Source organism: Desmodus rotundus, chromosome 9, assembly GCF_022682495.2.
Source record: "Desmodus rotundus isolate HL8 chromosome 9, HLdesRot8A.1, whole genome shotgun sequence".
Lineage (NCBI taxonomy): Eukaryota > Metazoa > Chordata > Mammalia > Chiroptera > Phyllostomidae > Desmodus > Desmodus rotundus.
Window position 1 is genome coordinate 52,439,805 of NC_071395.1, and position 25,712 is coordinate 52,465,516.

Consider the following 25,712-nt stretch of genomic DNA (forward strand, 5'->3'; position numbering starts at 1 on the left):
AAAGACGGCGGGAGGAGGGGTCGGCGCAGGCGCTCTAATACTCTCCGAAAATAGGGTCCTCATTCCGCCTCCTGGCGCAGAGAGGCAGGGCGACGCATGCGTTGTGACGAAGTGCGAGACTTATTTCACGCTGGGGAGGCGGTGACGTAAAGACAGAGGAGGCGGTGGTCAAAGACGGAAGCCGGGAGGGAACCAGGGCAGAAGGGGCCAGGCCAGGCTTGTGTTCGGCGCCTTGGCCGGGCTGGGGTTCCGATGTGGTCCCCGGAGCGGGAGGCCGAAGTCCCGGCCGGGGGAGACCCGGCGGGCCTACTGCCCCCCGAGTGGGAGGAGGATGAGGAGCGCATGTCCTTCCTGTTCTCCGCCTTCAAAAGGAGTCGCGAGGTGAACAGCACCGACTGGGACAGCAAGATGGGCTTCTGGGCGCCGTTGGTGCTGAGCCACAGCCGCCGCCAGGGGGTGGTGCGCCTGCGTCTGCGGGACTTGCAGGAGGCCTTTCAGCGCAAGGGCAGCGTCCCGCTGGGGCTGGCCACGGTGCTGCAGGACCTGCTGCGGTGAGGGCGGGCCCGGGCCTGGGGTGGGGGCGGCTCCCTGAGGTCGAGGAGCCGGCTGGTTCTCTGTCCCTGCACCGCGCCCAGCCCGGGTTAGCTCACAGCAGCCTGTGTTTGCTCAGCAGACGAAGACAGAGGAAGACGAGAAGGAGGCAGGGGTTGGAGTGTTTGGGGGGAGATATTGACAGGGTATGGAGATAGTCCGATTAGATGATATCCAGTCAGAGGAGAGGGGGAGATATTAACAGGGTATGGAGATAGTCCGATTAGATGATATCCAGTCAGAGGAGAAGCCACCCTGGAAGAGATGACAATGATTTGTCAGGACTGGAATCCCATTATGGAGTTATTTTCCAGGGCCTTCCAAATTTTAATTACCCCAGAAGGTCTGTAGGGTAAGATTTCTTGAATTAAGAAGGGAGCAGTAGGTCAAGTTGTAGGGATCTTGCCGACAGCCCATACATAGCACAGGTCATGTATGTGGCCTGTCTTGTCCTTGGCACAGGCTCTTTGGAGCAGAGTACATGACGGATGGCGAGGACTTTACTGACTGTCTTGGTGCTCTGAGAAGGTCCTGTAGGTGCTACCTGTGCAACAGGTGCGGTGTTTTCGGATACCTGAGGCAGTAGCGGGGATGTCTGATGGATGTATAGCACTTCACACTGTGCAGATCCTTTGCATACCCCGTCTATTTCATCTGACCCCCTCAGCAGTCCCGTGGACTAGATGACATCATTATCTTCAGCAGACAGAAGAAGAAACAGCCTCAGAGAGACCACACGACTTCCTTGGGGTCACACAGCCAGCTAGAGTTGATGCCAGGACTGACGCTGATCTTCTAAGTCAGTCGCACTTCACATTGTATAGGTCATACCCAGAGCAGTCTAGCCAGCCCAGTGCCTGCCTCCCTCGGTGAAGGAAGAAGAAAGTCAAGTTTGAAATGTTGCTTTCAGCTTCCTTGTCTTCCTGATCAGAAAGTCTCCCTTCCCCCTATTCCTCTCCACTGACTGATATTGATGGGACAAGCTGTTTCTGAAACTTCTCTTTTCTGAGCAAGTGTAACGTGGACAAAGTTTTAGTTCGTGCCTGAAGTGGGCTGCAGGGGAGAGGGTAGCTGAGGAATTCAGTTAGGGACAAGAACAGTCTGGGCTTCCTAATTGCAGCAGGGCCATCCTCTACCATTTCTGATCCAGAGGCCTTTCATACCTCAGTCTCTCCTTTCCTGGCCGCTGGCGCTGTGCTGACGCGTCCTGGCGTTTGGCGGCATCTGGCACCTGGAGAATTTTGGAGGAAGTTGTGCTGCTTGGAAGCAGCAGAGCTTAGTAGTTAACAGCTTTGCTTGAGGGCCAAATGACCTGGGCTCAAAACCTACTTCTGTCACTTGCTAAATTATGTGACCATGGATAAATTCTGTTACCGTGGACAAATTATGTACCCTCTTTAAGCCTCAGTTTGACCAGTTATAAAGTGGTGGTGATTGTTGAACCTAGATTTATTGGAGGATTTCAAGAGATATTCCTTGCATAGCCCTTAACAAAGTGACCAGCCCATGGTAAGCATTCAGTGAACGTCACTGCTACTACCAGTGTCAGGACATGCTTATGTCTTCTCTCCACCGTAGCTTGGGCAGAGCAGAAAACCCTTTCTCTGAATTCTTTGTATTCTTCCTTACGTCTTGCATTTCACAGTGATCCATTATTGTTACTTTCATTTTATCATTTTTGAGCTCCATTTGTGAAAGTCTCATCAAACGCCCTTCGTCCTCCTGTGCCTCTGCAGTCTTAGTGGAGAGCTTGTGTTTTGGACCTAAATTACAGTTTAGATTTGGCCTCTTTCACCTTCTCAGCCCCTCAGTTTTCTCACGAGCAAAAATGCCGATGACACCATCTGGCTTGCGGACTTGTGAGGCTTTGAGGTGGAGCGTAAATGGGATAGCTGCTCATCGTAGCTGGCACAGAGTAGCCGCCTAGTAAATGGTGTTGATGATGATCAGATTCCTCTTGGGGGGAGGGGGATGTGAGGGCTGGAATGGGACATTGCATGATGCCTACTGTATGCCCTTTCTTTGCAGTCGAGGGGAGCTGCAGCGGGAGTCCGACTTCATGGCCAGTGTAGACAGCAGCTGGATCTCCTGGGGGGTTGGAGTCTTCCTGCTGAAGCCCCTCAAGTGGACTCTTTCCAACATGCTAGGGGACAATAAGGTTCCTGCCGAGGAGGTGCTAGTGGCTGTGGAGCTGCTGAAGGTGGGTACTGGGAAAGGAGAGGTCTGGGTGTCACTTGGTGTGATGACAGGTCCTTCCACATCCCTCGTAAGTATCATTAGAGAGAATGTATCTTTTTACTTGGTGACGGGTGATAATTGTTTACTTCACTTCCCTTATTCTGTACCTTGTAGCATCATTTAGATGTCAGTTGGACGTCTGTAGGTTGGCCAAAAAGTTCATGTGCTTTTTTCCATAAAATGAAACATTTTTTATTTTCACCAACAACTTTATTGATTTGGATATTTTGAGGATGACAGCTATCTCCTGTGTATAGAACGTTGATTGTTCTCAATGTTTCGATTGCTATAAACTTTAACTGGTCTGCCCTATTGTGGAGCATCATCCAGCGAGAAGTCTCCAGCATGAATACACGCTGATATGACAGCTGTCACAATACAGTCTAACAGAGTTGTTCTGAATGAAGTTAAAAGACAACTAAGTGCTACTAAAGCATCTTATGGAAAAAACAAATGAACTTCTTGGCCATCCATCCCAATGTATGTCAAGGGTGAGCCTCTATCTAAGAATTGTCAGTAACATGCAGTTGGTTATTTTCTGTATTTGTAGGGATTCATGAAAAGCTAAATGCTTAGAAAATGCTTTGCCTTCTGTAATTTACTGACAAGAATTTCTCAGGATTCCTGAGGACCTTGTGACTTTCGGCTTTGCCTTCCCCTAAATCAACAAACTACTTCATATTTTCTCCTCTCTGGTTATAACCCTTTCCCATTCCAGCTTACTAATGGTCTCACTTCCATCAAAGAGGCCTCCAGGCTCTTGGTCCCTTCCCACAGTCCTGGTCAGTAAGCTCCCCCCGGGCCTGCCTGTCCTGCCAGCCTTGAGTGTGCAGCTGATGCCTGACTGCTTCCCTCCTCAGTACTCTCAGCTCCTTTGCAGCTCTCCTGGTCCACGCCAGAGACTCCAGCAAATCCACCACCTTCAGTCAACCCCACAGTCTCCTCCATCCCTGCAAGAGAAAGTCACCCTATCACCAAAACCGGGTCCGCTTTCACAGCCCCAAGCTTTAGGAGGGCCCTCAGAGCCACCCACAGCCTGGTTTTCTTGTCCTCTCCCAGCCCTTCACACCCTCCTTCCATTCTCTGCCCGCTCTAATCTCTGCAGACACTTCATGGAGAAGGTAGAATTTCCTGAGTTAGTATTTTCAGGGTTCTGTCTTCCTCCAGTTTAACCTCCCTGAGCCCTTCTTCCTGGCCAGAGCTCAGGATGAAGTGTCCCTCCTCTCTTCCACATGTGCTCCTGAGTCTGTCCCTACGCTGCTTGCCCCCGTCCCGTAATTAGCCTCCTGTTCTGTATATTCCTTCTCCCTCTTTGTGCTCACCTTCGTCAGCCTCCACACCCACTCGACTCCTGTGTGGGGCCTGGGCCCCTGCCTAGCTCTGCTCTTTCTCCTGCCCGTCAAAGCTTTTGTCGTCAATACTTCCTCACCTCGCACGCTCTCTTTGATGCAGTGCACACCTGTTTCAGCCCCAGCACTCCACCGAAGCTGCCGTGGATGACATTATAGTAACCTTAGTGAGAGAGGGGCGGGGGAGAGAATGTACAAAGTTGACTGAACACCTGTTAGCAGAAGTATACGGCAGGCAGTAGTTATTTTCGAAACTCCCAGACTAAACCCAACATAAGGGTCCTTGCATAGCCCCAGAGGCTTCCACATAGCTGGAGCCAGCTCAGAATGCCCAATCCCCAACCCCAAGAGAAGCTCCAGTGTCTCCTCACCTCTACAGACCCCCCAGCCCTCCCTGCCTCAGACTGAGAAGGAGGTCTCCAAAATCTACCACCTCTTCCAGTCCCCCAGGGTTTTGACTGAGCAGCACACGTCTTTCTTCAGGGGAACGCCTCTCCCCCTCTCCACTCCACCCCCACCTCATGGTTATCCTGCCACCCGGTGTGCCCTGACCTCCAGGGCTAAGCCAAGGCCCCGCAGAAACTGCAGAATGGTTTGGGTGGTGCTGGGCCAAGCCCCATTCCCCTGTGCAGTTTAACCTCCCATGTTCTCCTACTGGAGCAAAGGGACAACGGTCCATTTATCCCCATGGATGTGGTTTTGGATTCAGTCCTTTGAGAGCAAAGGCAGAGATGGGGTGGGAGTGGAATTACGTAGGTCTTCGAAAACCAGCGGTGATATTTGGTAGCACTGTGATCTGATCCTGGTTAGGTAGGAAAATAAGTCTTCCAGCTCTGTAGGCGCATGGTACTGTGACATCTGCGCCCCGTCTACGTCACTAGACAGAACGTGTAAAACGCGGTCTCATTCAGTGACATCTGCTTTCTAATATTTGGTGACTTCGTGGTTTTTCTCCTGGGATGGAGGCTCGTTTGCCTCCTTGAAACTGAAGGGTCTTACCTGCATATTTTATAAAGCAAAGAAAACCTCTTTCTGAGGCCAGTTGATGTTCTCATCATAGACATAGAAAGCAGCCAGTAACTTCTTACTTGAAAAATGTACAAAAAAGGTAAAATTGCCCATAGATTTTGCTATTTTAAAAAATTATACAAAGAAATGAAAGTTTCCTTTCTGTCCACCCCATTTCCCTCTCAGTACGTTCCCTTCGTGTGTGTGTGTGTGTGTGTGTGTGTGTGTGTGTGTGTGTGTGTTCACAGACATATCTTTTCTTATTGACTGTGTCTCACACTGTTATATTCCTTTCCGTTTTATTTCCTTGTTAGCATTCAGTACTTGCTGAAAATGTTATTTATTTATTTATTTTATTTTACTTGTTTATTTATTATCTGTCTCTTCTACCAGAAGGAGAACTTCCTGGGAGCTGGGACCCTGAGAACAGAGTCAATAAAATTTATGGGATAAATAAATGAATATACATATATATTCATGTATGTGTATATACATGTACCATTTCTTTTCTAGAAATGGAGTCTTATTTTACCTATTGGTCTGCAAACTGCTTTGTGTTCTTTTCACTCGATATATCCTGAGCATCTGCCCCGGTCCCTACACAGTACAGATCGTCCTCGTTCTTCGGGGTGGCTGCCTGATACACCACAGTTTATGTAGCAGCTGCCACATGGATGGACAGTTAAGTCATTCCAATTTCTCTATTACAAAAAATACTTACCTGACACCCTTGTTCGTACATCTATGTACTTCTGCTTTTATTTTTCTGGAATTCATTTCTAGAAATGCATATGCACACTTTATATTTTAACAAAAATTGCCAAATTACTTTTCAAAAGTTTGTACTGATTTGCACTTTCATCAAGACTACATTAAAGTGTCCAGCCGCCCCACACCCTCGTCAGCACTGGGTAACGCGAGTCTTTCAAAATTTGCCGGCTTGATGAGCGAAAATGATACATCAGATCAGAAGACCCGAGCGTCTTTTCTACTATCTACTGGCCATTTGCATATCCCCTTCTGTGAATTGCCTATTTATGTCCTGTTTTATATTGGATTATTTATCTTTTACATTAATTTGTAGGAGTTCTCTGTGTAATACATATTTACACGTGTGTGTGTGTGTGTGTGTGTGTGTGTGTTTAGGGTTAGGGATGTAAATACTGTTTCCCAGTCTCTTGTTTGCTTTTCACTTTCTATTTATGAAGTCTTTCACTGTATAGAAGTTTCCTATTTCCACAGTCAGATGTCTCCAGTTTTCATTTATGGCTACTAAATTTCTTGTCTTGCTTAGGAAGGTATCCTCTTTAAGTTTAACCAGATTTTTTAAAAGTTTCTTCAAATTATTTTACACTTTTCTCAAATTTAAATGTCAATAATTTGGTATTCATTTTTGTATATGTAGAAAGGAAAAATGTGTTTTCTTCCGAATGAATAGCCAGTTGTTTATAATATCACTTGTTAATGTTGTATCCATTAATCTGTTTGTGTGTGGATGCCATCCTGTTCCCTCTGCAGTCGCTGTATAGTAAGTGTTGTTATCGGATGGACAGTCAAATCTAAGGAAAACTTTAGGCTGTACCTTATCAGACTCTTCTGCTGCCTTTGACAATCTTTACAATTTTCCGTTTCCTTGACTTTGTTGGTTCTCCTTGGTTCTCCCTGAGCGGTGTTTTTGGATCTTCTTTGTGAGCTCCTTCATCTCTTAAATGTTGGTCTCCCTTTGGCTTATTGGTTGCTCTCTGAATTTCCTTGTGATTTCATTGCCTTCTATCTCCTGTCCTGGTGTCTCCTGGAGCTCCAGACTGTATATCCAGTTGTCTGCTGTATGGATCTTCTCGGATGCACCCCAAGCATCCCACACCAACATGTCCAACACAGGGTGTTTCGTCTTTCGTTTAAAATGTGGTTTTCCTCCTGGATTCTTGCTGTTAACCAATAGCATCACATCTACCCAGTCACTCAAACCAGATCCCAGGAGTCATGCAAGACACCAGACCCAGTTACCATGGACCGCCAGCCTTATCTTCTGTGTGCTGTTTGAATCCGTCCCTTCTCTGCCCTGTTACCATCGCCCAGTGCAGTCCCTCAAATCCTCTAGTCTAAATGGTCTCCCTGCATCGAAGCCTCACTCGTACAATCCAACCTTTCCCAGTTGTCAGCTAGACCTCTTTTAATCTAACTGCGTGATTTCCCTTCAGTGCCTCCCTGCCAGCAGCCAAATGAAGGACAGCATGGGAGATACTGCACCTTGTACCAGAGGGAAATGCTTTCCTCTTCCCCTTCTGTCTGACCTGCAGACACCGTGCTGACCCACACTCTGTGCCATTTCTCTTGATCACCCTTCTGCCCAAGACACCCTTCCACCTGCCTCACCCACAAATTCACTGCCCTTCAGAATTCTGCTCAACAGCCATTTGTTTCCAAACAGCCTCTGAACTCCTGGATATTCCTTCTCTATGTCTTCAGTGTTCTGTGCATACCTCAGTAAGTGTTTCCGATTCGCCGAAGACAGCGGCTAATTTGCACATAGGAGGAACACAGTGACATTGTTTCTTGGAATCTTTATTTCTTAGACGTCTCACAAAAACCCTACCCCACCTGTTTGCCCCATACTTCTCTCTTGAGGACAGTGGTGTTCTTGTTTGCAGCACTGTCAGTTGGCATGGATGTGGACAGAGCAGGGAAGTTGGCATAAAAATGGACTGGCAGGGAAGGTAGATGCCTGCAGTTCGGGAGAGGGAGCTGAGGACCAGTGAGACGGGCTGGTTCGGGGCTGCCCCGGCTGGGCTGAAAACCAGCCTCAGCTCTCATCCGCAGCCGTTCCAGCCCACCACACGCCTCCTCCTTCCCTTGTGAAACCGCCGGCCAGGGAGACGCCTAAACACAAAGTCCCAGATGGAAGTGCAAGTACAGCTGGCTCCCAGTACATCAGGGACCTCATTTCATCCACATTCAGTAAACTCTCCTCCAGCGTTTAAAAAACACAGATCCTTTTTTCTTTTCCAAAGCTGCCACTTGAGGGAGGCTGGGTTGGCGCCCCTGTTCTTGCACTGCATGATTGTCGTTTGGAAGCAGGGGTCGGGCTCGCTGGGTTCCGGGGTGGTGGTCAGGGCCTGTGAGCCTGTTTTGCCTTTGCTGCAGGAGAAGGCTGAGGAGGTGTATCGTCTGTATCAGAACTCCCCTCTCTCCTCACACCCTGTGGTGGCCCTGTCGGAGCTGAGCACCCTCTGTGCCAGTTCCTGTCCCGACGAGAGGACCTTCTACTTGGTGTTGCTGCAGCTGCAGAAAGAGAAGAGAGTGACAGTCCTTGAGCAGAATGGGGAAAAGGTACGCAGTTCAGCTGTCTCCTCGATGACTTTCTGAGTACATGCTGCCGTGCGCACCAGCGCTCCTGCCCGGGGGTGTCTCAGCCTTTGTGGCAGGGGCAGCAGTAATTTGTCCCTGTCCCTCAGATTGTAAAGTTTGCCCGGGGGCCGCATGCCAAGGTCTCTCCTGTCAACGATGTCGACGTTGGGGTGTACCAGCTGATGCAGAGTGAACGGCTGCTCTCACGCAAAGTGGAGTCCTTATCCCAGGAAGCAGAGAGGTAACTACCCCTGAGCCAAGCACCCCCACCCCGACCCTGCTGACCCTCAGAGCTGGCGAAGCATTGGCATCTGTAGGCTCTTTTTTTAAAAAAAGGCATTTGTTCGTTTGTTTTACTGATTACAAAACTACTCGCTGCTCAGTACAGCTGTCATGGAAAGCATAGAATATCACAAGGGAAAAAAGTGATCTTTGATTATTATGACCGCTAACACTAGGTTTATGCTCTCCCACACCAGTGTCCACTTCACCATTACTGATTGAGCCAGGCCTTGTCTTGGGGACCGGGGGATACAGTAGTGAACACAGCAAGTCTCTGCCCTTGGGAGGCCTCTGAGGGACTCCTGCTCTTCCCTGTGGGTGACCATGCGAGGCATCCCGGCCAAGGGCACATGAATACTTCTCCACAGAGGAGGGTAGATAGGCACTGGATTAAGATATACTTATTCTTATTTTTATTCCTTAGATTTTATTTATTTTTAGAGAGGGGAAGGGAAGGAGAAACATTGATGTGCGAGAGAAACATCACTTAGTTGCCTCTCACATGCCCCCGACTGGGGACCTGGCCCACAGCCCAGGCCTGTGCCCGGACCAGAAATTGAACCAGAGACCTTTTCGTTTATGGGACAGTGCCCAGCCCACTGAACCACACCAGTCAGGGCTAGATTAAGATGTACTTGTTCACCGCATCGTACAGTGGGAGAAACCCAAGCAATGTCTCCAAAGTTATTGTTGGTGTTAGAAATGGATTTCTGATCTCCTGGCTCCCAAAATGGGAATCTGTTTTTCAGGTGCCTTGTTAGCAGGCTCTCTCTCCCTGTGGGGGGAGAGCTTATATCTCGGCTTGCTGCCAGAGGTTGGCAGTGGCTGTCGGGCATCATTTTTCTGGCCATTGGGTAGGATGGACTTGATCTTCAGGTCTGGAGGTACTATACCTAGTGCTACGCTTGGGGACTTTTCAGGACCCTGCCCCCCTGTCTGATGGCGCTGCTGTCCCGATCTGTCCCTTTGTCTCATTAGGTGTAAAGAAGAAGCCCGCCGGGCATGCCGAGCAGGAAAGAAGCAGCTGGTGAGTTCTTTCTTCCCCTCTAGCTGTGTGCCTGCGTGCTGGGCTGGCAGTGACAGGTGCCCCAGCAGTTCAGAGAGGAAATTGGGGCTCGAGGGGAACAGTCCGCAGGTGGCCCAGGCACCACAGAGGGAGGCTTGGCATGGCCGTAGCATCTGGGAGTAGCTGTCTTCCTCTGGCCCTTTGTTTTGTCCACTGTGACCCTGACCAAGTCTCCATGCCACCCTAGGCACTGAGGTCTCTCAAGGCCAAACAACGGACAGAGAAGCGCATCGAGGCCCTGCATGCCAAACTGGACACTGTTCAAGGCATCCTGGACCGGATCTACGCCTCGCAGACAGATCAGATGGTAGCCCCCGCCCCTCCGCTCAGTACTTGTCTGGTCTGTCTGCACCCACTGCTCATCATCCCCTCCACTGTGGCTCTGCTGCTTGGACGAGGCCTGGGATATGTTTGCCTGAGCCTCTTGTGTTGGGAAGCTTGGGCCCCAGTGGACATGGAGTGAATTGAGCATGGATAGCTAAAAACAAAACAAAACAAAAAATCCCAAAGCTGTCTTTTGGAGATGAAACAATATTGTGTGTGTTTGGCTGGTGTTCGTCATTTGCACTGATAACTGCCTTCTCTTTAGGTTTTCAATGCCTATCAGGCCGGGGTAGGAGCCCTCAAACTCTCCATGAAGGATGTCACAGTGGAGAAGGCAGAGAGCCTCGTGGATCAGATCCAAGAGGTACGGGAAGGGCAGGGAGGGAGACTCCAGAGGAAGTTACTGGGGACAGGTGGGACTGTTGCACTTCCTTTTTTCACAAACTGGACTCTACCTTGTGAACTTGAGGAAGCTGCCTTTGATTCTCAGATGAGGTAACATTACTGTATAACACTGAGACGCAAAGACAGGGCCATGGAGACATTACTCAGAGTTCAAGGCCTCTGCTTTCCCTTACAGCTGTGTGACACCCAGGACGAAGTTTCTCAGACTCTGGCTGGTGGGATAACCAATGGCTTAGGTGAGTGGACAAGGTGGCTCACCCTTCCTTCCTTCCTAAGAGGACCTCACTTCCTTGTGCTGTGATCAGTCTCTCCCTGGGGCTTACCCTCAGGACTGTTGGGAAGGAGTTGTCATTTCCTCCCTCCGTGCTCCAGTGTTCCTTACTGACTAGCCTTCTGACTGGAAGATGCCTCTTTAAGGACAAGAGGAAGCCGGGTCAGTCCTGTGGAGTTAGCAAAATATACCTTCTTAGCAACTTAGCTCCATGCCTGAAAAAGAGTGTGTGCCTGAGGTGCCCTCTGCCTTCCAAGTCACATGATTTTTTAAACTGAGCTGAGTTTTGCTATCCTCCATCTTTGGCCCATAAATGCATTTCTTCCGCAGGCTTTCTGTGTTGTCACATTGCCCTTTCTTTCCAGATTTTGACAGCGAGGAACTGGAGAAGGAATTGGACATCCTTCTTCAGGATACCACCAAAGAACCTTTGGATCGGCCTGACCACCCCCAAGAGAAGTTTTATACCAACAGTGTGCCTATCCCTAGGATCTCGGACGCGGAGCTTGAAGCTGAACTTGAGAAATTGTCCTTATCAGAGGGAGGTACGGAGCTGTATTCCCAGGGTTGCTGGTTGCGGGTAGCCATGGGGCCCTCTGGCTGAAAGGAGCCACACAGGGTTGATGAGTCCCAGACCAGGTACTTAATTTGCCAGGGTCTCAGAGCCTGGGAAGGGAGCTGTGGCTCCTTATTTATAGTAAGGTTCAGTGCCTTCAACACTGGGATGCTTCCATCTTTAAGATCTGCCTGGTATCGTGTTCATCATTTTTTCTCCTTGCAGGTTTGGTCCCAAGCAGTAAATCTCCAAAAAGGCAATTGGAACCGACTCTCTAAAGCCATTGTAGGACCCTCAAGTGAAGGACCCTCATCTAAAAGAGAGACCAGGCTTGTATGTGTGTACATAGTTGTTTGAAGGAGGCACTCTTCCGAATTTGTTGAGAAGAGGAGGAAGGAGAGCCACTCTGATTTACCTGGATGCCACCACTTACTACGGGACAGACACAGCTTCTGCAAGCCTGCTCCAGATTTCCCATCTTCATAGTGCCACAACTTACACAGTTCTCTGTGTCACCTGTCGCCTCCCCTAGCCCGCAGTTCTTGCCGTTGGCTCACTGAGGGTTGTCTTCACCCACCAGCTTTCTTCCAGCCAGTGGAGGTGAAAGAGCTGCAGCTTTGCTAAATCAAAATCAGTCCTCTTCCCCCACCCCAGTTTCCTAGAGGGATGTGCTCTGTCTCTAAGGCCAGGTAAAAAGCTTGTTCCAGTCCCACTCCACTTCCATTGGTGGTGTGAAGAATGAGAATCAACAGCTACCACTTTATGCAGAAACAGACAGTGTAAAAGGTTTTTCTCTGGGTCATTTGTCAGATTCTCCAGGTGTTCAGAGCCACCCTGAGTGTGGCTCAGAAGCATGACATCTGGAGGGGACTCATGTGGTTGGTGGTCGCTGCTGCCCCTTCCATCTGAGGTAGAAGATCTGACTGGAGAAAGGGTTATTCTTGGAATTTTGAACTTGGGGGGTGGGAAAGCCCAGGTGACTGCAGGGCTCCAAGTGTCCAAACCCCTATGCTCTTTTCAACAGGCATAATCGCCGCCTTGCCCCTTCATGAATTAACTTAAACCTAACTTCAATATCTATCATCTGAAGAAGCCACACAACAACACACCTCCCCTTCTTGAGCCAGGCACACAACAGGCTCCTTGTTTGAATTTCAGAAGCATTTTGCTCTGTGCCCACTGCTCAGGGCAGACGACCTAAGCCAGGCTGTGCAATAGACGCAGAAGACCAGGGTCTGCCGCCGGATCTGCTGCATGCCTCCCGGTCCTACTCTGTACCTGTCCCTGTGTCCTCGAGCCCCGCCGTCCTACCTCCTTTGATGAGGGAGGATGGCGAAGTGGGACAGACAGGAGAGTGAATGCTGTGGCAACAGGGAGAAGAGAAGATGACAGCCACACTGCCACCGAGCGCAAGTGCTCCTGCCTGGAGCCCATTCCTGGCCCTCCAGCTGGAGGTGGTGTGGAGCAGAGGGGAGGCGTTCGCTCCAGGCCAGGAGCTCGAGTCCTTTCAACAAACTTTTCCCCCACTGGACCTGGGTCAACTGAAATGTTGGGGGTGAAGAGAAACAATCACTATTTTTTCTTTTTTATCTGGTAAATAATTAAAAGAAAAGCCCAAGTGCTTGTCCTTATCCCTTCTTTAGGTTGCATAAAGGTTCTTGTTCCTTCATGCCTCTCAGCCCCCGGCACCAGCATCGACTTGCTTTCACTTGGGGTCATGGGGGAATGTTGAGCAGCTTCACAGTGTAAGTGCTGAGCTGCGTGGAAAACTGGCCAGTCTCCCTGATGGTTCTCACACTGACATGGTTTGGGGGGAGGCCCCGTGTCCTCTGAATGGCCTCCTTGGTTATAGGACTGTGCCATCATTTACTTTTCATTTGCCTGTTTGTTTAAATGACCCAGTTTCCTCTGACCTTGGGATCCTGCCATATTTTAATCTGGCACCAGTATGTACTCAGTGCTTGCTCCAGGCCTGATGGCTGCCACCCCCAGCAGTGGGGAGGAGGGATGGGCTTTGAGGCTGAGTGCAGAGCTAGGAACCGGTTAGATCTGCCACAGTGCTAGGTCACAGCTCTAGGTAAGTCAGTAGGTGAACCAAGTAAGAAATGGCATTGGGAGCAAGCCTAGAGCAGAAGCAATTCAGAGAAGATTGAAGATAAGCCAGATTCTCACAGAGGCTCCAGGAAGTAGGGAGCATGACCCCCCACCACCATTCCTACCCCTATCCTGCCCTCTCCCCCACCAACAGCAAGGGGCCTGGACTTGATGAGCCTCTTACCTGGTCTCGTGTTACTCTTTTCCCTGGCTGATAATAGCTGCTGAGGGGACCTTGTTGAAATGTCTTGGCCTGGTTCTTTGCTGTGCTACAGGTTGTTGAGTTTGCGTGACATCAGTTGAGAATAAGGCGTCGCTGCTCTCTGGTGGTGCCTGTGTTTTTAGCATGTAATGCCTGTGAGGGGAGTGGGGCAGAGTCTTAATCAGGATTTTCTCTCTTTTTCAAATATGTTACTGATTTAAGAGAGAGGAAAGGAGAGAAAGAGAAACATCAATGAGAAAATCTGTTGGTTGTCTCCAATACGCACCTAGACTGGGAATCAAACCTGCAACCTTTTTGGTGTTTGGGATGATGTTCCAACCAACTGAGCCACAATGGCCAGGGCAGGATTCTCCTCTTGAAGGAATGGAGGGAATGGGAGAGTTTTCTTACATAGAGATCAGGCCTGGAGGGACCAGGTTCAGACACTGCCTTTTTGAAACAAGTATCTTGTGGGGGTACAGACATGGCTAAGAACGTTTAGAGATTAAACACTTCAAGTTGGGGGGCCCAGCACCATCCTCATTGAGAGGTGGTATCCAACTGTCATTTCCCTTGGCTATTTCCTTGGGTATTCAAAACCTTGTGAAGCAATCTACAAGTCTTAAAATATCTATGCAGGACTCTGCTGAAATCAAGTAGGGAGATAAAGTAATGAGTCAGGTGGGGGCTGGTCCCAACTGGGAATCAGGAAGCCCAGTTCCAGTCTTCAGCTCGGCCACCTGCTGGTTGATTATATGGCTTTGGAGACCCCAGCCCCTCATTTCTCTCATCTGCCAAGTGCAGCAGATGGACCGAATGACTCCAGAAGTTCTGATTGCCTTAGTGTCCCCCTGTATGTTCCCTCCTTCTCTGGAATCCTTGCTGCCTCGTGAAGAGTCAGAGCAGTGCCACGGCAATGCCAGGCCTGGAAAGGTGGCTGGAGAGTCCCCAGTCACTGCTGGCCGGGGGCAGGGATGCAGTAGAGAGCAGGGATGGGAAGAGTGGAGAGTGTGCATTAGGTGAGGTGGGAGGAAGGGCAAGGCCTCAGAACCTCCTGGGCCTCCCTAAAAGGGGCTCTTGGCCACAGGCCTGGGCCCTGGGTAGCCTCTGAGTCAGACATCCTGCTGTGAGACAAGGGTAAGGGTTAAACTGCAACCACTGATCTGCCTGCCTAGAGGGCAGAGTCCCCTGGTTGGGCAGACCCTCCCCCTCCTCCTCCAAGAGGTCGAAATATTCTGGCTCAATCTGCACAAAATGTAATCAAGGCCATCGGGAAAGAGAAGACCACCAAATCTGTTCCAAAGGTCGAGGCGGCTGACAGCACTGCTGACTCACAGGGGCCCCCACGAAGCTTGGCTGTGGTTTGTGGCTGACTCGGCAACCCGCTTTTGAAGTATTTTACTGTTTCCTCACCAGTACTTGATTTTCACTAAAGTTGCAGCTACTCTTTAGGGGAAAACGTGTTTGCTTATCTCCGCCTGCACACAAACCATACGCGCTCAGAGACACCCAAACATGAGAGCACAAGGAGCCTCAGCAAGTGCAGGAAAAGCCTCTGTGTTACAGGGGAGGACACAGAAGTCTAGGTGACTTGCCCAAGGTCACAGAGCTCGTGGGAGAACTTTCGTTTGTTGGTTTCCAGTTTTGTATTCTGTTACCCCAGTCCACCCCCACCTTTTTTAAATCATTTTTTATTTTTCAATTACAGTTGTCATACAATATTATATTAGTTTCAGATGTACACCCTAGTGATTAGACATTGTATAACTAGGTGATCATCCCAATAAACCTTGTACCCATCTGACACCACACACAGTTATTAGAATATTATTGACTATATTCTCTATGCGGTACTTTACATCTCCATGACTATTTTATGACTACCAATCTGTACTTCTTAGTCCCTTCACCTTTTTCCCCCATCCTCCCAACCATGCCCCCCCGTTTGCCAACCATCCAAATGTTCTCTGTATCTATGAGACTGTTTCTGTTCTGCTTGTTTGTTTGTTTTTTTAGGTTCAATTGTTAGAAGATATGTATTTATTGCCATTTTCTTGTTCATATTTGTTATATATTTTTTCTTCTTAAAGGAGATCTTTTAACATTTCTTTTAATACTGGTGTGGTGGTAATGAATTTCTTTAGTTTTTTCTTGTCTGGGAAACTGTATATTTTCTTCTATTCTATGTCACAGGTTTGTTGGGTAAAGTAATCTTGGTTTTAGGTCCCTGCTTTTTTTTTTTTTAATCACTTTGAATATTTTATATGCCAATCCCTTCTGGCCTGAAATGTTTCTGTTGCAAAATCAGCTGAAAGCCTTATGGGAGCTCCCTTGTAAGTAACTGTCTTTCTCTTACTGCTTTCAAGATTCTCTCTTTGTCTTTAACTTTTGCCACTTTAATTATAATGTGTCTGGGTGTGGGCCCCTTTGAATTCATCTTGTTTGGGACTCTGTGCTTCTTGGACTTGTATGTCTATTTCTTTCACCAAGTTTGAGAAGTTTTCTGTCATTATTTTTTCAAATAGGTTTTCAATTTCTTCTTCTCTCTCTTCTCCTTCCAGCACTCCCTTGATGTGAATGTTGGCTTGACGTTGTCCCAGAGGCTCCTTACGCTATCCTTGCTTTTTTTGGACTTTTTCCTTTTTGCTGTTGTGATTGGTTGTGTTTTGTTTCCTTATATTCCAAATTGCCCTTTTGATTCTCAGCTTCATCTACTCTGCTGTTGATTCCCTGTAAATTATTCTTCATTTCAATAAGTGAATCCTTCATTTCTGACTGGTCCTTTCTTATGCTGTTTAGCTCCTCTCTAAGTTCATTGAGCATCCTTATAACTAGTGTTTTAAACTCTGCATCTAGTTGATTGCTTGTCTCCATTTTGTTTAGTTCTTTTTCTGAAGTTTTGTTCTGTTCTTTCATTTGGGGTGTGTTTGTCTCCTCATTTTGGCAGCCTCCTTCTGTTTCTTTGTATTAGTAGAGCTGCTATATCTCCCAGGCTTGGTAGAGTGGCCTTATTTAGTAGGTGTCCTGTAGGGTCCAGTGGCACAGGCTCCCAAGTCACTTGAGCTGGACACTTCATGTGCCCCCTGATTCCCATTGTGGGCCATGTACACCCTCCTATTGTAGTTGAGCCTTGATTGCTGTTGGCATATCAATAGGAGGGATTTACCCAGGCCAGGCAGCTGCAGGGACTGGTTACAACTACTGTAGAGGATCGGCTGTGCAGGGGACTACCCCACAGAGCAGGACTTACTTAAGCCCAGTTCTGGTGCCTGCTGAGTTTGCCCCTTGTGTGTGTTGTTAGTGGATGTAGTTGGGTGGTGCTTTGATGTGGTCAGAAGCTGTCCACCAGATGCACAAACTCTGGAGCCTTCCTGGAGGTGCAGGCCAAGGTCAGCCACCACCTGTGTTCTACCCAGAACCACCCAACACAAGCTACAAAGTCTGCAGATGGCTGCTTCTTGTGCTGGGCATGGAGGTGTGCAGGAGAGGCCAAGCTCTGAACCAAGGCTGGGAGCTGCTAGTGTCAGGCCTGGGGCCACTTAGTGAGAAGTACAGGGTACACAGAGGCCAGAAGCTGCTTATTTGAGCGATTTTAGGAAAGTCTGAAGTGTGAGTCAAGACAGGCCATTTATATGAAAAAGCCACTGGAAACAGCTTGGTTGGGTCTTCAAGTTGGTGGGGCTGGGTCTCAGGTAATCACCAAGGCCGGTGGGAAGAACAGTGATGGCCAGGCTGATAGAAACTCAGATATGGTGCTCTGTCCAGGAAGAGCTCAGAAAAGGAACAGTGTACTCCGCCAGCACTTTTGTTTGGGAGCAAGTTGCCCCTTCAGCTCTCACCCTGATGCCAGAAAGTTCAGTTCCTCCCTGTATATCCCTGGTGCCCTTGGAGCTGTGGGCCTAAAGCTGGAGCTCAGAGGGAGTGAGTCCAAGTATGTCTGTGCACAGGCCCTTTAAGAGGACCTGCCACCCCAGGCTTCTCTTAACACAAAAAAACCATACTACTCAAAAAGTACTTCCTGTGGTTGGTGGTCAGTGTCACTTCTTTGAGTTGGCAGATAGCTTACTCTGGATCAAAAATTGCCTCTCAACTAGAGCTGGCCAGTTTCCAATTTTTAGGGAAGCCAAGGGCAGTCGTCACCCTGTTCCTTTGCTGATATGCATAACAAAGGTAACTTTTCTGATTTAGATTTTGTAACAAGCACATCAATTGTGCAGGAAAAAAATTTAGCTGTGGGTTGCACAGCACTTCCTGAAAGAGCTAGACTCAGGCCTCTCACAAGGTAACCAATGCTGTGATGAGGTGACACGGTACCCCCCAAAAGTATGTCATGAAGTGCAGTGGGGATCAAAACATAGCTAATGGATTTCTAGCCCTCTGCGAGGTACAATGAATGTAAGCTGGCTTACTGGAATATATAAGGAGTTAGCCCAGGATAGTAGAAATGTACTTAGATTATACACTTCGGAAGAGAATTCAGCTATTTATTCAAAATTTCATGCTGGATGTCTTAACCCAGGAGAGTAAAAAATTAACATATCCAAGTATTTTGCCCATTACGTGTGAGCTAACAAACCAGTAGAGGAAAGAAGGAAGTTTAAGATAGAGCCCCTGCCCTCCAGGACCTTAAAGTCAGAATAAGGGTGTATTAGTCAATCTGGGCTGCTACAACAAAACACCAGAGACTGGGTGGCTTTACACAACAGAAACTTACTTCTCACAGTTCTGGATGCTGGAAGTCCAAGATCAGAGAGCAAGCATGGTCTGGTTCTGGTGAGGGCTGGCACTCCTTTGGGTTGCAGATGGCCCCCTCCTCATATTTTTGCATAGTGGAAAGAGGGCAAGAGAGATGTCTGGAGCCTCTTTTATAAGGAGACTAATCCCATTCGTAAAAGTTTCACCCTTATGGACCGATTATCCCCCAAAGACCTTACCTCCTAATACCATTATATTGGGGGTTAGGATTTCAACATATAACTCTGGTGGGTGGGGTGGGGGACAACGCAAACATTCAGATCATGATAAAGGGTACTTCCAAGATGTTAGCTCCTGGCTGCTGTAGCTCAGTGGATTGAGCGCTGGTCTGAGCACCGAAAGGTTGCCAGTTCAATTCCCAGCCAGGACAAATGTCTGCATTGCCGGCCAGGTCCCCAGTTGAGGGTGTGAGAGAAGCAACTGATTGCTGTTTATCTCACTCATCATGTTTCTCTCCCTTTATTAAAAAAAGAAAAAAAGATATTAGTACAATGACAGATTAGTACAGCACTAACATTTGCAGATCGGGGCTGGATGGGTCAGGAACAAAATGCCCAATCTTGGACGCTGGCTCTGATTTTAATGCAATAATAACAACATGCAAAGAACAATAGCTAACATTAATTGGGTACTTACTGTCTGCTGGTCACTGTGCTGCAGGGTGGGTTCTCCAGAAGCAGACTTGAAGATAATATGAGATGTCAGGGATCACCACCTGTGAGGGAAAGGGGATGAAGCAGGATTGGGGAGAGGAAGGAGTCAATCTGGGATGCAGGTCCCCAGGACTCTTGGCCACCCTGGTGGGGAATTCTAGCATGAGTATCATCCATTAGTGTCCCATGTCAAGCAGAAATGCCAGGCCTTTATCTATTTCCACCCTTCCCCCTCAGTTGTCAGGTACTCCTGGAAAGGGGGTGACCTCAGCTGGGGTGGCCCTCTGTAGCTGAGGCAGCCCCTGAAGGAGCTGGCAGCTGGCTGGCTGACTGCTGACCACCCTGCCTGCAGCCTGGGAGTGAACCCTTGAAGAGATGCCTGGCCAGTGTGTCCCCATGACTCCCAATAAGCTCTTTGCATGTACTTAATCTTTCCAATGACATGGATACTATTATTTCTCAAATAAGTTAATGGAGGCTTAGAAATGGTACATAATTCATCCCACTGGGTAATTATGATATTGTGATTTATAGTAAGAAAGAAATATTTGGTCCTCTTCATTTCCAGCACAGAGCTCCTAAAACTCTTGGGATTTCCCCAGTGACGGGAGTGGTAAAGGTGTCTTGATACTTGTTGTCTACAGTAGTCCCCAAAGCATCAAATTCCAGGGAAAAAGGTCTCATGAAATGAGTGTGGGATAGCCTTCCACCAGAGTTTCCCAACCTTGGCTCTACTGACATTTTGGAGTGGATAATTATTTATATTGGGGGCTGCTTTAAAAAAAACCCACACACACAGACAGGGTGGCTTAAACAACAGAAATTTATTTCTCACAGTTCTGGAGGCTGGAAGTTCAAGCCCAGGTAGATGCTGACAGATCCGGTTCCTAGTGAGCGTTCTCTTCCTGACTTGTGGATGGCTGCCTTTCGATGTGCCCTCACATGGCAGGAAAGAGAGAGGTCTGGCGTCTCCTCCTGTTCTTATAAGGGCACCAGTCTTATCAGGTTAGGGCCCCACCCTTATGACATCATTTAACTTCTAGCACAGGCTCGCAGGCCCTACCTCCAAATACGGTCACACTGGGGGTTAGGACTTCAACATAGAAGTTTTGGAGGACACAAACGTGGAGTCCATAACAGGGGGGATGTGCATATAGGATGTTAGAAGTATCCCTGGCCTCCATGCACTAGATTCCAGCAGCAACCCCCATCCCCCACAGTGACAACCAAAATGTCTCCGGACATTGCCCCTGGGTGGGGGTGGAGAGGGAGGTGGCAAAGGGTGTGTAGAAGTGCCCCTAATTAAGAACCACTGCTCTATGTGGAAAACCATAAAATAGCATAGAGAAAATATTTAAATATTTAAATAAATGAAAAAATAGACCATGTTCATAGATCAGAAGACTTATATTGTAAAGATGTCCCATCTATTCTTCCAAATTCAATTAAAACCAAATCAAAATTCCAGCACACTGTGTGTGTATGTGTATTTGTTTGAACACCAATTAAAAAGCAAATCCTAAAATTTATATGAAAATATAAAGGATCAAGAGTAACCAAGGCAACCTTGAAGAGGATAAAGCTGGAGGATACACTTTTCTACATGCATGTTATAACTCAATTTTTTAAAAAGTAGGTAGCTAAAAGAATAGTCATTGAATGAATGACTTCTAAACCATTAGAATATCAAAGGGTAATAAGGAAAACTTAATCCAATAGAAAAATAGGAAAATATAAAAACAGAAGCACAAAAAGTCATGGTTAATACAAAATTAGATGGTAAATGTCAATGTCAGTAATCAACAATAATAGTAAATGAATTGACTCTGTCAGATAAAAGACAGATATTGTCAGATTTTTAAAGAATAATAAAATCTACTTCTGAACTGCTTGCGAAGGATATACACTTAAAACATAAGGTCACACAAAAATGTAAAAGAAAAAGTTGATGTGTCTATTTTAATAACAAACAAAATAGACTTTAGGGCAAAAACACATTATTTAGGTTAAAGATAGTCATTATCCAATAATAGTAGGAACAACTTACCGGAAAAATATATCTTCTCTACATTTTATGCACCCAGTAAAATGGCTTCACAGCACATAAATTAAAGATGAAGTTACAAAGAGAAACTGACAAATAACATAGTAGTAAATTTGCATACATTGTATTCTAATAACATAAGATTGACTCATGATCAAGTAGACCAAAATGAGAAGGATATGGAAGATTTGAAGCACACAATTAACATGTTGATCTAGATAGAAATATATGGAACTCTACATCCACTAGAGACTTCGTCTTTGGAAGTCCCCATTGAGTATTTACAGAAGTTGGTCATGTGCTAGGACACAAAGCAAGTCTCAACAAATACTAAAGATTGCATGACATTGCCTATATTCTCAGACCGTGATGCAGTTAAGCTAGAAACTTATAGCAGTGGGATAACTTAAACAGAACATACATTATAAGACAATTCTAAAGAATTCATGGGTCAGAGGCTAATAACACTGGCAATTAGAAGCGATGAAGCCACAGAAGCCCTCACCCCAGGGAAGCCCTGATTCCCCAGGAATGCCCCACATCAGCACCCATGTCCATGTTGCCTTCTCCACACATTCAAAGCCACACGATGAGGCTAAAGAGATACTTAGGGGGGATTTATGACCTTATCTGCTATTACTGAAAAATGAAAAGAAGAGGGAAAAAAGAGACCAAAAATCAACAAGACTTTAAAAATTTTAGCAAAGTATCTTTTTAAAAAATTCTTGCATCCCCAAGTTTGGCTGTGTTTTTCCAGTGGTAGTTTCATATCAGAAAATCTCCAACATCATTTACCACCAAGCCACCAGATACAGGTATACAGGTTGTCACAGGGTGGAGTTGCCAGGTGTCGAGGTGGTTAATTACAACGAGGAGCCCAACTTACTGCAGTGGTATAAGCAAGAGGCTTCACGAGAAGCCGGCTCCCCAGTGCTCCACTTCCCCTCAGGAATGGCACTGCGTGGAGGGCAGAAGAATCAGCGAAGTGGTGCAGAGAATTGCCTCTCTGCCCAGGGAGCCCTGAACAAAAGGCTCTTGCCGTTGTGTGGGCCTGGGGGGAAGAAGGAGGAAGGGCTAGATGTAGAGACAACTGAGCAGTGTCTCAGCTGCCCTCTCCTTCACAATGAGGGTGTCTAGGCTGGGAAGGCAGAAATTGCAGATATACATAAGAGCATGGCCCAGTCTGGACAAAGAGGGGGTTCCTGCTGCAGAGCACGGTTGGTTGTACGCCAAGTCTCTGTGGAGAGGGCAGCTTCCCCTGCCCTCCACTTCTCCCCAAACCCCCTCCCCCACAAACAGGGCTGCCAGGCAAGGCCTTTGTAACTGTTCACGGTCAGGCCAGAAGGATCACACACAGGATTTTGGCCCGCAGTCAGGCGCCTCACAGGGTGCAGTCAACATGTGGGCATCTTGTTGAAGGGTTGAATGGGGCTGAAATTCTGTTTAAGCTTTGCTGGCGTGCAGCTGTGGCCCCTGGAGGAAGGAGCACCTTCTCCTCATTCACACAAAGGTATCAGATGGGCTACCGACAGCGCTGCCCACATTAACAGGTAAACTAGATATTTTACAAAGTCCGCCATAGATGCAGAAGAGGCACGTGATAATATTCAGCGCTCATTCATGATTTAATAAAAACTAATAAGCTAATACAACTTAAAAACTAATAGAAAGCTAGAAGAAAATTTCCTTAACCTGATAAAGTGTGCATCTGTGTCCAAATTTTCTCTTGTAGGAGACCAGCCATACTGAATTAGGGCCCACTCTACTTACCTCATTTTATCTTCATCACTTTTAAAGGCCCTATGTCTGAATATAGTCACATTCGGTTTAGCCAAAACAGAGGGTTTGGCTACACATACCGGCAGGAGGGGTTGTCAGAAGAGGCCCGTTTCCAGATATGCATTGGAGAGGGAACCCACAAGTTCCCAAAAGCTTAGGATAAGATCAGAAGGAAAGGAAAGAACAGAAGATGACCAATACAGCCCTGACTGGTGTGGCTCAGTGGGTTGGTTGTCGTCCTGCAAGCCAAAAGTTTGCACGTTTGATTCCTGGTCAGGGCACTCGCCTGGGTTGCAGGCCAGGTCCCCAGTTGGAGGTGTGTGAAAGGCAACCATCAAAGTTTTCTCACACATCGATGTTTCTCTCCCTCTCTCTCTCTCTTCCCATCCCTCTACAAATAAATAAATGTAATCTTTTAAAAAAAGAAAAGATGGCCGATACATGGTGGCCTTAAACAAGCAGGTGGGCGCTACTGCCATTTACCGAGAGGCTGAAAACCACAGGAAGAATAAACTTGAAGTCCAACCTAGGATGGAGCCTGAACCTTTCAGACTTTAGAGATTAATGAGGGGAAGTGGAGCCCAAATAAAACTGAAAGTTGCTAGTGAGGTTCGAGGGAGCTGAAAACCTGTCGTGTCCTGGAAAGTGGGAGAGAAGAGCCAGCATTAAGTTTAGATGATTCTGCCTCCTCCTACCTCTCAAACACATTCCGATTCCCAGGCTGAACTGGACCTTCTCTGGGATCCCACTCCAGCGGGCCCCAGGGGAGGAAGCCCTCCCTTACAGGTGCTGCACAAGGAGAGTTTTGTGGGAAGATGATGTAGAAACAACAGTGCACTCCGTGTTTTTCACGATCGCGCGTGCTGACAGCGCGCTAAACAATGCGAGTGGTAAGATGCTCTCTCGCCAAAATAATTTGTTGGCCTAAGTTCCAAATAATCCCATGGTTATGTAAGCTTCAAATGGCACATTTTTATTAATTATCTTTGTAATAAGCCTTGTACTTGGAAGTTCATTCAGGGAACTCTGTGATACAGGGGCCACCACACATTTGTTTTGAAAGCAAGTTCTTTTTTTTTTATGTCTAATTTTTATTCTGAAATGTAAAGCTCTTCTGAATTAAAGTACAGTTGACATACAACATTGTATTGGTTTCAGGTGTGGAACAGAGTGAGATTTCACATTTATGCGCCTTACAAAGCGATTGCCATAGATAGAGAAAAACTGATAATTGCCAGAGGGCTGGGCGGTGGGGGTAAGGACAAAAAGGCCAAGGGGATTAGGAGGTACAATGTAATAGTCACGGGGATGTAAAGGACAACATAAGGACTGTTAATATCACAATAACTTCGTATGGTGACAGATGGTTAGTGGACTTTGTAGCAAGTTCTTAATGGTTCGGCATCCTTAGAGCTCGTTTTAGGTGCAGCTCACTCTCCAGCCCTAAACGACTGCTTCAGAATCAGCCAAGATAACACAGCGATTGTAAATACAGAAGAAACAGCCTGAGTCACAGTAATTAAGTCATTCCATGTGACCAACTGGAGTTTTACTTGTGTTTAAAATTTAAAACTGAAAGTTACAAAGCATATGGTAGAGTATTTTGCCTTGGTAAGTACAAACTTAGTTCATGGGTGCAATAATTTACTGATTTTAAATATCTTTAAATTGAAACATTCTTTTTTAAAGGTGTAAATTTTTGTTAAGCTAAAGAATAAATCAGTACAATAATAATGATTAATACTGACTATTCTGTGACTATTACCAAAAATAAATTTGTTGTATAGAGAAGAAAGATGTTGAAAAATAAGCCACTCCCCAAGTGTCAAATAAGCTAGTTATGATACCAAATACTCAATATGCCATCTTTGAATATAAGTATATAAGTGTTACAGAACAGGCCCGGGGGGCAGGTTCGAATGATATACTATTACCAAATGGACCCACCCTTGTGCTCTGGGCGCCCCCCCTCCATACCAGGTTCGCCTTGCCCGCCACCAGGGAAAGATGTCTCTCAATGCCAGAGATTGGTGAAAAGGGAAGGAATTACTTATTTAAAAAGTTATACAGACTTAGAGTGATGACTTAGTGTCTTCATTAAAAATACTAAAGTCCTTTAGAATACCCACAAACGCACACAGTCCTTCCCTCTCCCTCTGCCCAGTCCGGGGTACCATATCTCAGGAAAAGAAGTAGAAGTCCATGGTTCAGGCAGCCCCTGGGTTCTGGTACCATCCACTGTGTCACCTTCGTGATCTCCAGTTAATCCAGAGCCACGTAGCACCTTCTCATGGCCCACCAGCAAGAGTCCTTTCACCCCTTTTCTTCCAGGCAATGTCTCTCCTGCTTCCTAAGCCACATGGCAAAAAGGGCGCACTCTAAAGCTGCATGGTCCAAATTTCACCAAAGCTGCGTGGTCCCAAAAAGGCCAGCATGGCTGCTGCGCCTGGGTATAAATTCCAGAGCCAGTCTTCCTCTGCTGCACCATTTCCAACTCTTCCCACAGTCAGTTACACCTGCCAGCATTCCCTATTCTTCCAGCTCTACTGGGCTGCCACAGTAATTCTGGGCAGCCGTGGCCCCATGGCATGGAGCTAATCATCTGCAAGCTTTTACGCGGGGCTAAACCCAGAGGGAGCTGCCTTCCAGTTACATTATGGGTTGAAGTCACTCCCATCTCCCTGGCTCAAAGTGTAGCCACAGCTATTTAACATATCCATGAAACCAGTTAAAGGTTATAGATATGT

General features: G+C 47.2%; 1 protein-coding gene across 3 annotated transcripts; it reads left to right on the forward strand.

Annotated features, from left to right (window-relative positions):
- The first annotated feature begins 62 nt into the window (after positions 1-62).
- Positions 63-13,076, forward strand: CHMP7 (charged multivesicular body protein 7). 3 transcript variants are annotated; one of them, XM_024560898.3, is made up of 10 exons: positions 63-551; positions 2,620-2,791; positions 8,331-8,516; positions 8,642-8,775; positions 9,795-9,843; positions 10,070-10,189; positions 10,472-10,570; positions 10,787-10,847; positions 11,248-11,427; positions 11,664-13,076. In XM_024560898.3, exons 1-10 carry the CDS (start codon positions 253-255, stop codon positions 11,714-11,716), a joined length of 1,353 nt encoding a protein of 450 aa, XP_024416666.1. In that variant the 5' UTR covers positions 63-252; the 3' UTR covers positions 11,717-13,076. The 3 variants fall into 3 exon arrangements, with proteins under 3 accessions (XP_024416666.1, XP_071075336.1, XP_024416667.1); XM_024560899.4 differs by having other exon boundaries at positions 169-381; XM_071219235.1 differs by lacking the exon at positions 10,787-10,847 and having other exon boundaries at positions 167-551.
- The last annotated feature ends 12,636 nt before the right edge of the window (positions 13,077-25,712 follow it).